This window comes from Sturnus vulgaris, chromosome 17 (genome assembly GCF_052056855.1).
Source record: "Sturnus vulgaris isolate bStuVul1 chromosome 17, bStuVul1.hap1, whole genome shotgun sequence".
In the NCBI taxonomy this organism is placed as follows: Eukaryota; Metazoa; Chordata; class Aves; order Passeriformes; family Sturnidae; genus Sturnus; species Sturnus vulgaris.
In genome coordinates, this window is record NC_142259.1 from 2,801,161 (window position 1) to 2,820,091 (window position 18,931).

The 18,931-nt window shown below is 43.7% G+C and overlaps 1 protein-coding gene across 1 annotated transcript in view; it reads right to left on the reverse strand.

Annotated features, from left to right (window-relative positions):
- Positions 1–13,810, reverse strand: part of BMP7 (bone morphogenetic protein 7) — a 38,899-nt gene extending 25,089 nt beyond the window's left edge. Inside the window, exon 1 of the mRNA XM_014873772.2 lies at positions 13,297–13,810. Coding sequence (XP_014729258.1) covers positions 13,297–13,810 — 514 coding nt within the window. The remainder of the gene's footprint in view (positions 1–13,296) is intronic.
- Between the last annotated feature and the right edge of the window lie 5,121 nt (positions 13,811–18,931).

An 18,931-nucleotide genomic window follows, 5' to 3' on the forward strand; every position in this document is an offset into this window, starting at 1 on the left:
GGACTTGCAGGAAGATGGGAGCCTGCTGGGAGCACAGGCACCTCAGTCTGCAGCTGGCATGTGCAGAGGACATGCAAATTAAAATCAAATCATGTTATTCTAACTCTTCAATGCCATGATCTGATCATTCAGAGATGTGACAGGATCAATTTTTTCCCTTGCATTCCAGTACCTACACTGGGGCAAAGTAATAAGTCTTTAAATGTATTTGATAAATTCGATACTATTCATAATAAATGGTGTAAGTCAGTAATTTTTGGAGAGTCACTGCCTGAGCATCTCTGATGTGTTTGTACAAAACAGACAGAAATGGCTAAAGGTACCTCTGGTGCCTGGAGAAGGAGCCCCAAATCTTCCCTCCAGGGCCAAAAGGACTTTATGAAAGTCGTGCTCATAATCTGATGCTTTTAAGCTTATATGCTAATTATCTTCTACTACATGACTTTTCTCAAGCTGCTCTCTGTTTTTTATTACTACTGCAGTATCATTATATAGCATAAAGTTACTTAAGACAGCAAAAGATTCAACACTTGGAAAACTGATAGAGAAAGGACTGGATTCTGGACTGGTACAGCTGGTTTAAGGTATTTTAGAAGTAAATGAAATCAAATGAGAATTTATAATCCTTCCTGAGGTCTGGATTCCATCAGACTAAACTCATTAGGCATTAAGGTGCAGGTGCAGCTAAATAAAGGATTGTTCTGCTTTTCTTAATGCCATAGATTCACATCTTGAGTTCAAAATAAAAGTCTTTTAGAAGCACATGTATATATTGTGCATCTACTGGCAACACTTGAAAGAGAAAACTCAGCTGATGGAATCTTCAAATGCTTCATTTTTGCCAAGGGAATGTGCCCATTTCTGCACCAGCTGTGCTGAGGGACACGAGTGGAGAAGTGACTGGGCATTGGCCTCTTAAGGCTTATTCATCTCATTTGCATTAGACTTCCTTTCATCTACTGAACAGCTGCCCAAATAAATGGCATCAATCTAATTAATCCTCCTTTAATATTGTATTGCCACAACAGTTCCAGCATCCCCCCAAATCCTGCAGGAGTGTGAGCCTACACCTGCACAGGCTCCCTGGGAGGAACATGGCAGGGAATCCAGCCTTTCTTGTGGTTTACTGGGATAAAAGGAAAATAATTAAAAACCAGTTTCCCAGGTCTGAAGCCATACGACTTGCTGGATTTCTCAGCTGAAATCCCAGATTCTGGTGCTGTTGAGAGAGCAGTTTGTGGGATATTACAAAATAAGCAGCCAATATCAGGCACGAGGCCATCAGATAAGGATCTCAGCCTTTGATGGTGATCAGCAAAATCTCAGCTTGGAATGTACACACTGAGCTGTGCCCCAAGACCACGACCAGCTGGGCCTTTCGAGCTTGGCTGTGCTCTAACAAACATCTGCAGCTCTGGGCCAGGCTGGGAGATTAGGGGACAACAAACTATTGAGGGGAAAGGTCCTGCTGCCCCAGAGGGGAAATCCCTGCCAGAGCAGTGCTCTCCTTGCACCCAGGCTGTTACAGCCATTGCCTCTCTCTCAGGTGTTCTGTATGTGGGAGGTCTAGTAGTATTATCACAGTTTATAATTATTAGACAGAAATGAAGTATTTGGAGGGATGTTTTGGAAAATAACCATTTGAAACTCCAGTTACTGCTTACAAAGACACTGTGGAGTGCCCTTCCTCATGCAAGTGTGCCTTGGTGACCTAGTTCACATTTTTCTTTGAGATCATCATGTTTCCTCTGTGCTGCCAAGAGAGGCGAGCTCAGGTGGGGCACTGGCTTTGGGACAAGGGACCTGGAGAGGAGGTCACTGCCTGGAATGACCCTCCCTGCCAGCACCACACGTCCTCTCACTGTCTTTCAGCCTGTGATGGGACTCAGAGCTTATGCATAGGAGCTTTTTGCTTTCTAGGAATATTGGCTGTGCAACACATTTATTTTATTGAGAAATAGGCAGGCGGCCGTTTGTTTTTTATTACCTCTATACAGCCCTGAGAGCCGTGAGTATTAAAGACCTGTGAGCTGCTGACATCCACATACACTCCTGTTTGCAGATGTAAAATGTTAGTGTCTCACAGTGATGGCAAGTTTAAACTGCTATTTCAGGAATGTCCTCGGGAAGATAAACATGATATATTCATGTACAGAGCATGTGCATGTGTCTGTCCCCTTTACACTCTAAACGTTGGTGGCCCATGCCCCAGGCATAACGGCATCTGAAGGTGAGGCAAAGATTTATTTGCAGTTTAATTCCCACCCACGATCCCTATTATACAAGAGGAATTTTCTTTTGGTACAAGATAAACCCATCAGTGACATCAGCAGCACCTAGCCCTGCATACCATAGCCCTGCTGAATTCCTGACTCTGAGCCTCTCACTAGGGCTGGGCCATCCAGCCCCTGAGTCAGCCCCTAACAACAGCATTTTCTGTTTTGTTTTGGTTTTTGTGTGTCTTCAAACGCAATTTTGCAATTGCAGTTCTGGGGTAAAAGATCAGCTGTTGAAATACACCCTGGTGTCCTCGCATGGGTCTGCTATGAATGGAGAGCAGCTCTCGTCCTGCTGTGTGCAAACGGCAAAAATAGCACAGAAAGGAGAGTGTGGGGTTTGTGAAAGCATCTCTGGAGCACAGAGCACTCTTCTCTACCTACCAGGCACTGCTCACTTGTTGGACTGCAGCTGCCAACCCAGGGAGGAAAGGCTCTCAGTGTATCAGACACGCTGGCTTAGCTCTAGGCTGAGATTTGCCTCCCTCCTTGCAGGATTTCAGTGAGGCAGCTCTCATGCCACAGCTGTGGACTAACGAGCAGAGTGACAGTCACTGTTTGCTGAAGAAATATTTGGGGATTGCTTGAATGCATTTCTGCACGGCTGTGGATTCTTTCGTGTATTTCTGCGTTCCCTGTGTCAGGTTTTAATGTTGCAGAACAGTCAGAGATTTCCGTGGGTATGGACTCTAATATTCTGGTAATTTGATTACAGTGCATGCCATGGATTGCAGGAACTGTTGTATTCAGAGGTCAAAGTTGTGTCCACACCAATGAGAGAAGTTTTACACCACATGTCTGATTTGCTGCTCCTTTTCACCTGTCTCAGGAGACAAATGATTCATCACGTAGCGCTGAAATATCTTCTTCTCCTGATTTGGGCCAAGATTTAAGAGTGGTTACCCAAAAGTTTCTTTTTGAGCTGAGGAGAAAGATCTGTGATGAATGATTCTCTTCCAGTTTTTCTCTCCTGGAGTTTATTACAAGTATATTTGTGTAATTAGGGGGCCCAGTAGTAATGTTGTTAAAATACAAGTGGGCACATTTATTGTTTCCTCCAAAAGGAAACAACCAGTCTCTAGCAGTTCTGGTTTTTCCCTGCCTCAACTGAACATTTACTGTTTTATGTAGCTAGCAGATTGAGCTAAAGTTACTTCTTCCCCCCCCTTTTATTTCTTTTTGTTAAAAAGAAAAGAAAAAAAAAATCCCCCTCCATACTCTTAACAAATGCTGGATTTTTTAAGGATATGGTCAGAAAGGGGAACTTAAACTCAGCATGATGTTTATAGTGCCACACAAGCTTCAGGAAAAGTGATGTGCAGTACTCTTTATTAACATCTAAAAAGTCCCTGTGGGATTATAATGACTGCAGAGTAATAAACAAATAAAAGTAGCAAGATTAAATTGTTCAGAATATTTTTAGTGATGGAAGAAGCAATAAGTTTTAACCTTGAGAACCAAGGGAAGAGCAGCTTGTGGGTAGAACAAATACAATTAAGAATGGATTCCTCTTAGTGATGACTGGTAATCATTCATGGCATTACAGAAAATTGTCTTGTGTAAATAAATTGTTAAAATATGGATACAAAAGAGCAGTACTCAAATGTAAGCACCAGAATTTGGAATTTCTAAATTACAGTAATTTTTAATCTTCCATTTAAATGACAGACCTAAGTTTGCTTTCTCTTGTGGTGCCAAAGGACTCACTGCAGTCAATGGGAAATGCAAGCAGCCCTATGCCCAGTCCTCACCCAGGAAGAAACTCTTCTCTCCAGCAGAATTAAAACTCCCAGCTACTGATACTGCATTATTTAATGACAATTTTTTAGTACTTCTCCCAGAGCTCTTCTGGTCTCTTTTAAAAAGTTTGACAGCCGCTGAGGCGTGGGAAGAACAATTGGTAAAGCCAGGCAAGGCAGGGCTTGGCCCAGGGGCTCCAGTGCGAGAGCCAAAGCTCAGGCTGATTTACAGCCCCCAGGCTGGGCACAGCACTCAGTGCCAGCTCCTGGGGTGGTGTCAGGGCTGGTGACTTCACCCCTGGGTGGCCTGGGGCCAGGAGGAGTGGAGGATGTAGGGGTGACATCAGTGGGGCTGTGCAGAGGGGTGATTCAGCCCAGCATCACTCAGCGCTGCGACAACCAGAGGAAACTCTGTGCTCATTTGAAAGGCGCTTGTGTGCGACAGGGAAAACCTTCCAGAGGATGCTCTGCACCATTATCAGCTCATCCCCCACCACAGAGCTCCTGCTCGCTTTAATTATTGCTTGGGGGGATGCTGCCTTCCCTCTCCCCTCCTTTTCCTTGTGTTTTCTGTTGTTTTTTTGCTTTTTTTTTTTGCTTTTTTTTTTTTCTTTTTTAAAGGAAGGTAGCTTTTAAGAGCTTGCCATGAAGATCTAAGTTAAGGGATTTTCTCCACTACAAAGCCTGCATAGTTTCCCAGGCCAGGTGGACCCGATAGCACTGACTGCATGCTGAAAAATCTCATCCCCACCCTTCAGGCACTTTAATTGTAAGCCTTTCCAGATACACTGGATAAACACTGTCAAAATGAACCTGAAAGGGTTGTTGTTGTTGGTTTAGCCCTTAAATAATTATGAGTTTGTCTGTCTAATTACAACATAATCTTGTTTAAACTTGGATGGTTATTTGCAGTATCTCTTAAATGAGGTGGAAGCAGAAACACTGGGGAGGGGAAAAAAAAGAAAATTCGCAGCTCTTCCACTTTAAAAGAAGGAAAACAGAGTTTTTACTCCTGTAAAATTTAATTCAACCTGACAACAAAAGACTCTAACTTGGAAGCTACTGTGGTAGGATAAAGGATGATAAAGAATAGTGTGGACCCTCCGAGATGCAACAGAAACTTAATCCCCCACGGATAATATTTTTCAAACAGTTTAGAAATAGTTTAAGGTAATTTATGGGAAGACTTGAGTGACAAAGCACATTACTTGAAGTGCCTTTCCTTCGCTAGGCACTTTCTAAATTCTTTCTCTTTCATTTCTTTACTCTCAGGAGACTTTTAAATCCAGCGAACCAAAACAACACTTTGTTTGTTTGGTATAGCACGGGGCTGGCACAGATGGCAGACACTGCACCTGTTCCAATAAACTGGAGAAATGGAGAGATAAACCATAGCACTCATTAAGGGGAATCTACTGGAACATAACAATTTGTATTTTGAATATCTTCCAGGAATAAAAGGAGAAATACATAAACAGACTTTGTTTTTAGCATTATCAGTTTAAAATAAACTTTGTTTAAAAGGAACTTCACATTTGGTTTACATACAAAGGCAGACATACCACTAAAGAAACTATGATAATGCTTTCTTTTCTTTAAGAAAGGCACAGATTTTATCTAGCTGCTCTTCTAAAGAAAAATTACCTGTTGGCAGTTTAACCAGAATCAGTTAATTCCCTTTTTCCTTAGTTGTGGCAGCTTTTTTTGCTTTTGCATTTTCTCATGTTGAGTAATATCACATTCTTACAATCTAGCTCAGAATGATCAGAACAACAACATAAACTAAAGTCCACCTGCTCATCTATTAATAAATAACTAAAATTATTGGGGGGTGGGGGGGGGGAATTGTTTAGATCGTTAGCAACAAAGTTCCCTGCAAAACAGCTTTTTTCTAGGCACAAGAAATATGCTGTATAATATCTGACAGACTATTTAAAAATCCTAAATAAAAAGAAGCATTAAGTAACAGTTCCTCAAAGGATAAACTTCTTCAAACATTTGCCTTGATCATCAGAGCTTGTGCTGTTCAACATGCCACACATCTCCCTCAATTTCTCTCTCTCACACACACAGCATTAAATACAAAATGTCATGAAAATTCCTAAGTATCATTTAATGTTGGCAGCCCTGCACTGTAAAGCCATTTATATAAAACTGTGGTTGGCAGCTCTCACTCTTCCATGGGAACAAATTAACATTGGCATTCCAAACACAGGAAAGTAAGGAAATTAGAAACACAGTTTATATTTGGCCAGTGCTTTGAAATACTGTACCATGCTACTGATGTCAATTAATGAAAAGCAGAATTTTGTGGAGAGGGTCTGGTTTTGAAACACATTAACACACGTTAAACATGTTTGCACAGGAACTGGATTGTAAGCATCTTGGTTCCAAAACAATAAAGCAATTACACTAAAACTTGTCGTCTCAAAGTTGCCATTAATTCAATCCACTCAGTCTGGATCACTGAAGGATTTTCAGCGATTCTGAGATGTAGATGACACAAATGTTTAAAAGAAGGGATGAGGCACAGTGTGGTGGGGATTGCACCCACGATGGCTTCTCTGTTACCTGCTGTCAATCAGGTATATTTATGTATAAATAATGGAATTGTAGAACATATACCCAAATAAAGGGGGGCTCAGCAGACTTCGTGGTCCTCATCAATAAAACAAGGATTTCCAAAATTTTGAATCAGAATCAGTTCAATCTTTGCTACCTGCAACCTTTTTTGTAGCAAAGATTTTTACTGACAAAATCTTCAACACCAAAAAAATCTAGATGGCAGTTTATCTCCTGGCACAATTCCACTCACTTCAGTGGAATTACTCCAGCACGGAATTTGGCCCCGCAGCCTTTACAAGGCGCTGTTTATTTGTACTATGATTCAGATATTTTGATACCAGGAATCTTTCAGCACTGAAGTTTCTCCATATGAAATATGTCTTGTATTAAGAAATATCAGTTTCACATTTTTGTCAAACATTATTTGCTAAATTCTGTTTGTTGCAAGGATGGGAATTCAGCTGTAGTTCAACAACATGGATCAGGCTAATAATGATAAGCAGTGACTAATAGGAGCTGGTTCATGTTTTGATTGTTTGCAGCAAAGGAAACTTCCCTCAGAAACAATTTCAAGATTAAGAGAGAAAACTCTGTGAAGCTCTAGCAGAAACTACTGCTTGCTCATTATTTCAACACAGGGGCACTTCTTTGGCCCAGTTCTGCTCTCAGTGGTGCTCGTGTAAAACAAGAGGGAGTTTATGGGAATTACTTTGGACGTAGAGTTGTATAAATGAGACCACAGGGCCAGCTTCAGTAGAAATTTGACAATTTACACCAATGAAGGCCTAGCCAAGAATTTTCTCTTGGGTTTCCATTTTTCCAGACTTAAGCATGGGCAGAACTTTATCCATGTGATTAGTCCTTGTGTGTAGTCTCGTTTATTTTGAACACTTGTGAAGGAAAAATCTTCATCCTGAAACTAATTTAAACAGCACTCTCATTTCTTTAGAAGTTTCTTCCATTTAGAGAACAAATAAGCATATATAAAATAGCATATTTTATTTATATATAGTAATGGTATGCATTTTTGATATATAAATGTAGTTAATTCACAAAAGTTCTTTGATGTAGACCCTAGAGAGGAGGACTGGAAAGGGTTTAAAGCATCGTGGTCTCTTAATGCTGTATATCAACAGGTAATCTCTTTATCTGGCATGCCATCAAAATTTGCTTACTTGTGTTCTTGCTCAGACGACTTCATCCATCATTGCAACTTCTCACTGTTATTCATCCAGTTAGGACAATTTAGAGGCATAAAACTAAATGTGTTATCATTTTAACCACGAATTAACAGTTTCCATATAAATATTAGCATTTCCTCACTTGGTTCAAGGATAGCAGCCCTAATGGCACTAACCGTATATTTGATTTAAACTAATTAAAAACAGGGGCTCTCGCAATTTAATATATTGATTTTACCAGTGGGACTTAAATCTTTTATAATAAGTGTACACAGCTGCAGCACTCACCCACCGCCACTCTCAGACCTAATCCCTGCATTCCTCCTGACAATAACATGACAGGATCCACACATCCCAGTATTAGCCTTAACCCCGGTGACACTGCCAGAATGTATTAAACTAAAACATCACAGTGTCCTATTTAAAAGGAGCCTGTCAACGGCTCTGACTGGGCTTTAATAGTTATAATCTTTTTTTTAATTAATGTTTCCAACCACTTGTGTAACCTTCTCTCACACGTCTCTCCCCGCCGACCCGAAAATGTGTTTCAGGCTTATTTCCAGGGAATGTAGTGCCTGGTTTTGTGCTGCCTGTCCAGAGGCCATTAAAGCTGCTTTGCAGGGGGAGTGCTGGGACACACACACACACAGCCAGAGGCACAGGCATGGCACAGCTGGGGGCACTGGGAGCAGGTCCTGCACGCTCCACTGGTGCCCAGCTCCTGTTACCAGCATCACAAGACCCGGCCATCAAGGCTTGTCTCCTTCAAAGCCCTCTAAGAGCTGTTGTGTTTTGGCTTCTAAACTGCAGCTCACAGAGGGGGATTCACTCCCCCCCCCCCCCCCCCCAAGACAGCCTGTGTGGGAACAGAGGAAAGACCCTGCTCTGGGATAAATCTGCTGTGTGCAAGTGGATGGGGACAATTTCCAGCTCCTTTTCCTTGCATAAGGACATCTGTCCTTGGCTGCTCCTTTCTCTGCTATCAGCACACCCACATGGCAGAGGTAAATAATTCCTGTCCTGCTCTGCTGTTTTACACCTGGGAATTAGAAAATTAATAAAGTTCTCTCTGGGATGGGTCTGTACATTCAAAGAATGCCTGCTGGACACTCGCTGCACGGTCAGTCTTTACTGGGCTGCGAGCTTTCTGCCTTAGCCAGTGTTACACCACCAAGTGCTGCACATATCCATGCTGCCCAAAACAATTATGGGATGTACCTGTTCAGGCTTGAGAGATTTTAACAGTGTTAGGTGGAAGAGAAGAAAAAAAAAACAAGGGCTTGGGCTAATGTATGGACAAACCATGTGATCGGGACCAGGCATCCAGGGCTAACTTTTAATCTGCTTTGTTTCAAGTGGGAAATATGTGAAGATCAAATAAGTTCAAATCCAGGTCAAATATCCTTGAAAATCTTTGATTTATATAAGCAGGAAAATGAGGTTTAAAAGAAGTGATTATGAAAGGGTTACTAAAAACACAGCTGTACGCATACTCTTATATCTGAGGCTCTCCAAAGAAAAACTGTGTGACATCTATATTAACCTTTGGCTGTACACCAATGAAGGCCTGTAGTGAGCTGGAATGCAAGGCAGCCCCTTCCAAATTTTAACACAAGCCAGGTTACAGCTGCAAATGCCTGCAGCCCGTGCTCACTTTATAAAGTATTCCCCGAAGGAAATTTTTTAACTGTTATAGAATCTTTTTCTAATACCCTACAGTGTTAAAGCCTGTTATTAAAGGGCAAAGAGATGGTTCTGTATGCCAAACACTTGTCAACAAAAAGGATGGCCAGATGGTATGAAATAAAAGGAAACTTGGGGGCTCTTCAGCTTCTTGATTTATATTAACAAAAGCCACTTTCAAGTGCTCCTTCCAAGAATGACTAATTCCACCCCCCCTTCTTTTTTGCCAGGATTAAACAATGTTGTTCATTTTATAATCAACCACGAGACAAATTAACAAATTGCATATCACTTGTGCCGACTCTTTTAAAAATATTCTAAGCAAGTCTGTTTACCAAGGCAAGTTTACCAGCATAAGGACAACACAATTATTTTTAGAAAAGAAGGTCCAAGGCATGTAGAGGATGTTTACTCCTTAGCTGCTGTTTATAAACTTGAAATTAAACTTGTGCAGAAAATGCTTTGCATTTTTTCAGTTCCTAAAATGGACCCATTTGTAAATTGTATTGGACAGGATCCGAAATTAAATTCTCAATGCTAAAATTACAGCAATAAATTTTGCAAAATTAGCCAGTAATTAACTGGCTAACTTAGTCAGACCACTGTGGCTAAATTCTCTTTTAATTTACATATAACTTCATTCTTGACACAACTCCATTCCCCATTCATCTTAGCACAGGTGTAAGCTAAGACAAAATATAGCCTGCAAATTAACTGGTTATAAATCTAAATCTAATTAGTTGTCAGGATTTTACAGTAAGTAAAATTTTGCTTAGTACAAAGCTCCCTAAAACTGAGCACCTGTATTCTGGTTCCTCCCTACCAATACTCAGCATAAATTCTCTGGACTAAATATACACAGTATCTCCATAGAAATCAATGTGTGTGGGGTTTGATGTTGGGGTTTTTACTATGTAGCCCAGTAAATCTTGAAATGTAGTTTTTAAAAAAGTATTATTCCCTCCAAAGTTGTACAACTAGATGGATGAAGACTATGAATAAGGCAAAAAATGTGCTTTTGTAGGAAGCCTGTAATTAACGTTTTTTATTGACTGAAATTTCAAAGTATTATTTCTTTACTCGATTTTACTTCCTCCATGCTAAAATGAAACTTTATTATGCTGTGACACTTCCTCATTGTGATGGCTCTGGTATAGTAATAAAAGCCTACCTGTGAAATGCAATGCTCACAGAGTATCTCTTACAAAAGTAGGACACAGTTTACTACAGTCTGCATTTAGGAATTCAGCTCTGCTTCAAAAGGCATCATTGTAGAAAGTCTCCAAAAAAATTCAGTTCTACAATAGATCTTCTAATTTTCCCTGAATGTCATAGAAAACTGTACGTCTCAAAGCAGGTGTTGTGTTTGATTATATATGGAGTGAGTGGCTGCTCTAATTCATTCAAACCTCCATAAACAAGCCTGCCTTTGTCCTATGAAGATGAAAGAGCAATGACTACAATGGGATGAAAGGTGTGCACAGCGATGAAGAAAGCTATTATAGATCTGTGTCCTTTTTAAACTCGTCCTGGCATGCACTGTTGACAAGGGAACAAAACAGCACAGATAAACCTTCGAAATGTGCCTTGCTGGTCGTAATTCCACCTGTCCTTAAAACTACTGGGTTTTGCTTGTGCTCTTACTACTCCCTGACCATGCTGACAGCAATGAAATAAAGCTACCATTTAGGATTTTGCATAAAGAACACTCTTGGATTTCTAAGCTGGCAACAAACCCAAGCAGGTCGAAATGAATGAATAAATCCACTGCAGTCATCAAACTGCATCAGGATGTTGGTTATTGGGGGTTATGGCTTATACAGGTGAAACCTGCTCCATACAAAATTCTCACATAGACACAGACATATCCAAATTGTAACTTTTATTTCACATTTATGGATCGATTCCACTCCTTTGTATTCAAAATCATCCATGGCCTAAACATTAATTCTTTCTTATAACTCTTAGATGAGCTGACAAGGAGACTCTTCCTTACACTGGCAATGTGCGACTGGAACACTGCAGTTTCACTGATGATTCAGTAAATTACTGCACCTGAGGAGCAGAGCTAAACTCCCTCCCATTATGTACTTACATGTTTCATAAGGTTCTTTACTGAAATGGAAAGCAAAGAGTGAATTTCGCTCTTGTTATTTCAACATCTTTTGTCTTCTGTTCAGGGCTCTCCTTGCACTCGGTGTGGGACCCGAGAACCACAAAGATGAGTGTTAGCAAGGTCACCCTTATCTTTAAAGTCAAATATTTGACTGCCATTGGTACTTTTGACTGCTCAAATATTTGATTTTAAATGTATCGTTGCTCATCAGCTTAAGTATCCAGCAGTGACTAGACAAACACTGTAATTCCACATGGAAAGCACCAGCCCTCATAGAGCACAGCCCCCGGGCCAGATGTAATTCCCAGCTTCCCACAGGGAAGCTTATGGCAGTTAATAAGGAGGCACAGCTCATGCAAACTGGAGCTCTCCCACAGCGTCCCGTGGCTCCTTATCATGCAAGAATTGTGCCGGGATGGCTACTGTGTCTAATAATTATTAACGTGTGTCACAGAGCCTTTACAGCTGCTGATCTTTTCACGTTAGTCAAAGTGGTGGGATTAGAGGTGATGGTTTAGGTGGTGATTTAATCTTTTCTGCCTCTGAAGTTCCAGACAGTGGATGTGTCCAGAACAGTGACATCCATAAAGGTGTTAATGGATTTATTGGAGATGGGGGTCTGTAATTCCTGGCAGGCTTTGTGACAGAGGTGTGCTCCTCTTGCACTTGGCGTTTTCCTTTGTTTGGGACAAAGCCTGAGCTGATCTTGTTTTGGAAATATAATTCAGATTCTGCCTTGAACTTGCAGGCACCCGATCTGTACGTGTGTGGTTTAAGAGCCGCACATGATGAGGTCTAAAAACGGATAGAGCGAGCCAGGTCTATAATTATATATTTAAAATAGAATGCGCACCCTGACAATGTTTTACTCAAATCCGGCCAAGTCAGTCCATACGGGTGTGCAATCGACAGCGAGCAAATAGAAATCAGATTGGGCCGTGGCATCCAATTAGAGAGGCCTAGTGAGGCGCATACAAAGCGTGCCAACTCTCGTATCGTTTGCATAAACCCATCCACATGTGCTTGTGAAAAGAGGCGAGTGAGCGGCATAAACTGGGGTCAACAGGAAAAGCTGCAGGAGTAAATAAGGATTTACTGTGGAATCCCTCCCAAGCCATTAGGAAAACATGTGCGAGCAGCTCAGCCCCTCTGCCGAGGGAGCGCGGCGCTGGGATGCCGCAGGGAACCATCCCAGCCGTCCGTCCCCGCAGCCCCGCTGGCTCCGCATCCCGCACGGGCAGCAGCCCTGCCCCGGCAGCTGTGCGGGACCCGTGCCGTGCCCCTGCCTGGCTTTCGTGCCTCCCTTGGCGGTGTGCGACGTGGAGCAGACCTGCTAATCGTCCTGTTTAACTCCTACCTGCAAATCCCATTTCTGACGTGCGGCAACTATCAAAGGGAGAAGACGACAAAGACCTCGGTGTGCCGGCGTGTGTGGAGCGTGGGGAGAGCTCGTGCTGTCCAAATGCTGTGACGGGACGTCAGAGCCCTCTCCCCGTCGATGCCACTCAATTACCGCCTGGCAAAGCGGCCACCCTTTCCGAGAGCCGCTACCTGCCCTTCCTTGCCCGGGTGGGCTGTCACTCACCTGACCCGCTGGGAAACAGCTCCCAGCCGGGGCCACCTGCGCCACCAGCCCCTGTCCTCCTGTCGCTGGCCAGGTCCCCGCTCCAGCCTCCCCCCGGTATCGTTCCCTGCCCGGTCGCCCCGGACCCAGCCCCGCCGAGCCCGGCACTCACCCAAGTTGACGAAGCTCATGACCATGTCAGCCTCGGTGAGGAAGTTGCTGTCCTGCAGGCTGGCCAGAGGCGGCCCCTGGGTGCTGAAGATGGGCTTGTAGGGGTAAGAGAAGCCCTCGCCGTCCTCGGCGGCGGCCCCCGCCGCCCCCTCCTCCACGGACATGGCATTGTAGAGGTCCAGCATGAACATGGGGGCCGAGTTGTGCTTGCCGTGGAGGTGCGGCCGCGGGCGGTGCGGCAGGCCGAGGATGGAGAGGATCTCCCGCTGCATCTCGCGGCGCTCGGGGCCGCGCAGCCGCCGGTGGATGAAGCTGGAGTGCACCTCGTTGTCCACCGTGAAGTCGGCGAGCACGCAGCGCAGCCAGAGGGCGGGAGCGGCGGCGCCCAGCACCAGCAGCCAGGAGGCGGGCTGCCCTCGCCCCGCCACCGGCATCGCGGCGCGGCGGCGGCGGCTGCGGGGCGGCGCGGGGGGCGCGGGGCTGCCCCGCCGCGGGACGCGCCCCGCCACCGGCATGCGCGGGGGGCGCGGACGGACGGACCGACGGACGGCCCCGCGCTCAGCCCCCGCGGAGGCGCCGCAGCCCGCTCATGGCCCGAGGAGGCGGCGGCGGCGGCGGCGGCGGCGGCGGCGGCGGCGGGGGCTGATCAGCGGCACCGGCCCATGGACGGGGCGGCGGCGGCGGCCGGAGGAGCTTCCCCGTGCGGCGGAGCGCTGTGCCCGCGTCCCGCACGCCGCGGTGTGAGCGGCGCGGCGCGGCTCGGCTCGGCTCGGCTCGGCGGGGAGCGGCGGGAGGGTGTCTCTGGTGGGAGGAGCAGGCACAGCTAAAGCCAAGCGCTCTCTCTCGCTCGCCCGCTCCAAACCGCTTGGGAGAGAAAAATCCCTGGAACTGCCTCGAGGAGGGACGTCTGCTCAGGTTGCTTTTCAGGATGTTTGTGGAGGCTGCGGGCTCGGCGAGAGGCTGAGCCGGTCCCGAGCGCCTAAATTACCGTGAACGTCATTAAGGAGAAGACACCCCGGGAGGGAGGGCGGTTTATGTACAAGGAAGGGGCCCAAACTCCCACAGACTTTATGGATGCGAGTGCATCGGCTGTCTGCACAAGCACGCGTACACACTTTTTTTCCCTGCCTACTCTTTTTTTTTTTAAAGAAGTACAGATTAGAAGAGGCTGTCCGTGACAAAAGTAACTCCATTAAATAATTTAAAAAGTGATGATTGTATATTCACGTACATAGACATGTCAGTGTGTCTCTGTGCACAGAGCCCCGGGTCACTTTTTCCAGCTGGCGGTGGGGAGAGTTAATGGAGAAGCATTAGAAATTCGAAGGAGATATTCTCTAAGAATGGTAAAACCAGGAACATTTACTTGAAATGAAACCATCAACCTGTGCACACGGGTGGTTTATGCCATTCCATTACCCTGCGCCCTTGCCTTCCCATTTCCTTCTGCTCCTGCTACATGCCATTTTTGGGATACTGCCTTGAAATGGATTGTCAGCTTCTTAAAGCAGTGAGTTTTTTAACTCGGTGGTGCAACATCTACAGTAATGGAGTCACAGTGCCAATTAGCCCAGGTACATGTCTGCTACAACAGTAATTAATAATAATAATTATTATATCAGATAACAAATGTAAACTAATGCTTCCCAAATCTTACTTGGAAAGAAGGAGAAGCCAGGATGGTCGATTTGGGTCACTAAATCCAGCCTGAGGTAACATCAGACACCATACATTGAGTTTATGCTGACATTAAGATGAATTCCTTGGGCAAAGGAGGAAGAAGAGGGTGGAGGATAAAGGAGGTCAGCAGTTTTGGGGGTGTTTTCTGATAGATTGCTCATTTAATATTTTCATACGAGCAGTATCTGATAGTATCCAGCACCAGATCCTGCAACTCTTTTGGAAACTATTATTTATCACTTATTTTAGTTTTTATGTTTCAAATCTTGACGTGAACAGCAGGTAGCCAGTCAAAAAACTGCATGGGAATCATGATGAATGATTTAATGTGTTTGTATGCATGCATCTGCACCTCTTAATAACAGGGGAACTGAGGCATCACATAGAAATGACTCACGGCACTATTGAAATAGTGGTGGAACCAGCATTTAACCCTCAGCTCAGAGCTAGCACATGTTTAGGAATGGCTCAAGCTGTGGGAGGATGGAGCAGGCAGAGAGGTTGTGGAGCTACACCCACCTTAGGTAACATGAGAGCACTTGCTACACCCACTGGTGCTTGTGGGACTGCTTAAAAATCCCCCCTGTAGCTGCTTTCCCAGTACTCCCCACTGATGGAAACACCCGAGCAGTTGAATTTTGGCTGCCCAGTTAAGATCAAACTCTCCAGCATCTTTTGTACTTCCTGAGGAGCAGCACTAACCTGCTCTTCACCACGCATATATTTGCCTAAATTTCTTCCTTGCCGAGGGTGTGGTTTCTAGATCAATTTAAGCTGATTTAAAGCCAGGCTCCCCCTGAGAAAGATCTTTGTTTTCTCATCCCACCCCAGCTTGGACCTTCAGCTGTGCAGCCTCACCCCTCTCGATGCTGGTACCAACACTTACACGCAGCTCAGGAAGCTGATTCTGGTTTAAAATTTTTTTTTTAACCATTTGTGTATTTTTTTTTTCTGAAATAATTTTCTGCTGGATCAGCTTCTTGTTCTGACTGACTCCATGTTGTGGTGGAACGAGGGAGGCCACAGGAATGCACAGCTGGGGGCAAGGAGAGGGTGTCTGGGTCGGGCTGCAGTAGGAAGAGCAGACAGATAATTTGGGATCTCTCTGCTCTCCCTTTCAGCTGCAGACAAATTGATTTCTCTTCCTTTTCTGTTCCTTGTAGACTGTTTTTCCAGAGTTGTGAGTGTTGGCCTTTCATCAAGCAGCAGTAGGACAGGAGCCTTGCCTTTGGCATGGAAATGAGATTAAAAGGTCTGCAGGGATGGAACAGTGGGCTGGAGAGCAGGTGTCTCTGCTACCTAAATTGCTTGTACTTGAATTGCTTGTAGCTCCCTTTCAAAAACTTTCAAAACTTCATGCCAGTGTTGCGTTCTGGAATGCTCTGAGAGAAGGAAAAGTGTGGGAGGTTTCTCTGCTCACTGGTCAGCACCTTAGGTAACTGCTCTTGGATTTGTAGGTGTCATTGGAGAAAGAGCAGAGGACAAAACCTAAACCTTGATTTGACAAATTTCTTGAAAAAGTGATGTTTGAAAAAGTTTCCTTCTTGTTTTGTCCAAGTGGTCTGGGTTAGGCCACGTTTAGCTGTATTCTGATTTAATGCAGGATATGCTCCTAAAAGAGGGGCAATGTTGCAACTATATCCTGTGCTTTTATAGAAACAATTGGGAAAGTTTTCTCTTTTATACAGTATTGTCTATGATCCTGCTGCACCCCTACACCTTTTAATAAATGCATGATAGTTTGAAACGGGGGCACTTAAAACAGCATAACAGAAAGTGAATTCGTTAAAGAATCAATTTTTGATCTGAAGTCCTCAGCTCTTGCCTTCATCTTGCTTCGGGACACAACAAAGGGCAGCATTTATTCTGCTGGATACAATAAAGGATGATGCAGGTCAAACTGCAGTGCTTCAGCCCTCAGATCTGAGCTTGAATTTCAAATACCTTTCAAACAGAAAGGCAATCCAGTTTGTACCTCTTCTCATGGACAACGTCTTTCTCTTCCCTCCTTTCCTGCCTGCTCTGTAAACCCTATCCTGCTTCCTGTAGGATCAGTTCCACACAGGTTGCTGAAATATTGGCCCCTTCATGTCACTGTCTTTTTCCTCCTCCTTCCTGGATCAATTAAGGAACCAGTTTTTCCTCTTAGTCTTCTCTACCTCTTTTGTGTATCCTCCTCTTCTTGAGAAGGAAAACTAAATGCTTGTGATGAAGTAATCCCTGTTTGTTGGCACTTGCTGCTTCAAATAATTTCTATAAAAACAAATTCCCAATGTTTCTGGGGTTCTGCACAAGCCACATTACCAACTGAACAACTTTTTGATCTCTGTGAGCTTTGTGTACATGATCTTACTGGAGTTTAGTACCAGCTGCTGCCATTTTTTAGTTTGTGTGGAAGTCAGTATATTTGGAAGTATGTATTTAGGAGATAAATAAAGGGGCTGTTTTAAAAACATGAAATGCACAGAAATGTTCAGTTTTGTGCTTGGTGAATTTGCCACCCTCGTGTGCCCATCTGAGGCATATGCCAGGGGCAGAATTTGGCCATTTGCATTCAGTTTTACCAAAAGGGCAGTAAAAAGTGTGGGTTATGCTCAGAAACTCATTTAATGAATTTTCAAAAATTAGACACAAAGCATTTTGTCCTCTTTTCTGCTGATTCAGTTTCAAGCTCCTTGTCTTCCTACTTTGATGTCCTCTTTTTAACTTTAACCATGGTTCTTTTCCATTCTGTTTTGCATCTTCTCTCATTTGTCTTGAACAAAGTGCAAGTCCTAAATTATAGCAAACTTTTTTCTCCTTCCAAATAGTCCCTCTCAAATAGCATGTGTTTGGAGAATTTTGAACTGTTTGTCTATGCCATTTGCATGAAAAACATTTATACAGCAAAAACTAATAGCATGATTATTTGTATAAGAACGGATAATTAGCTCATGCAATTTTTTATGCTGTATTGGATAATTCTTATCGAAAGTTTCTAGTCGTCTCTCCAGCTTTATTACTGAGAACATATTCACCTACATGAAGTTAATCACATTATGGATAAAGCCATTATATTAGCTCTAATCCAGGAATTTGAACAGATCTGGGTTGAGCTGTGCTCTGTTGGACAATACTGATCGTATTATAAAAGTTAAGCGTTGATTCTCAGTGCTACTGATCAGAGGAGAGTCAGAAATGAAACCTGCGTTTTCGGGGGTGAAAAAGGCATTATTACTTCTGAGGATGCCAGTGAAAGCTAAAATAGAATTTTAGGATTTATGAAATGGGGCTGTGGCACTGAATTTAATGTTCGTCAACTGAGGAAGGTGGACAGAGTTCAGTCCTTCGTGGTCCAGCCATCACTTCATAAAAATGGATCACCACAGGGATCCTTTTATTGCTATTGACTCCAGAGAACATTAGAAATTAATTCATATCACTGAAACTTTTGCAGTGTTACATTTATGGTACACTGATATACAATTTGAATATTGGCCTGTGCTATATTTTCTATATATGTTTATATATTAGTATGAGCATGCCTACATACACCAGAGTACCTCAATAATCTCTTTAAACTTTATGTAACCAACATATTTCTGCAGCAGAGATACAGGCACGGGAGCGTTGTTTAATGTAGACTCCAACATCACCAAAGCAGCTTGAAGAAAACTGAATTGAATTTTGTACTATTAAATTATTGTGTGCACACTTGATTTGGTTGACGCTTTTGGCACAAGCCCAGGTGTTTCCTTCGTGGGTAGCATTGTAATCTGAACGTCTGAGATCTCAGGCTTATATTTGTGAAAAGCTCTGCTGGGCACGGGCTCGGACGTCACTGCTGGGAGAGGATTTGAGTCGTGCTGCAGCACCTTGGAAATGTGCCCCTGAAAATCTGCTTAGTTGTTACATTTTCTTACAAAAATTGGTGATCTTTGCTCCTGCAGACATTCAGGATTCTTCTTATTAACATA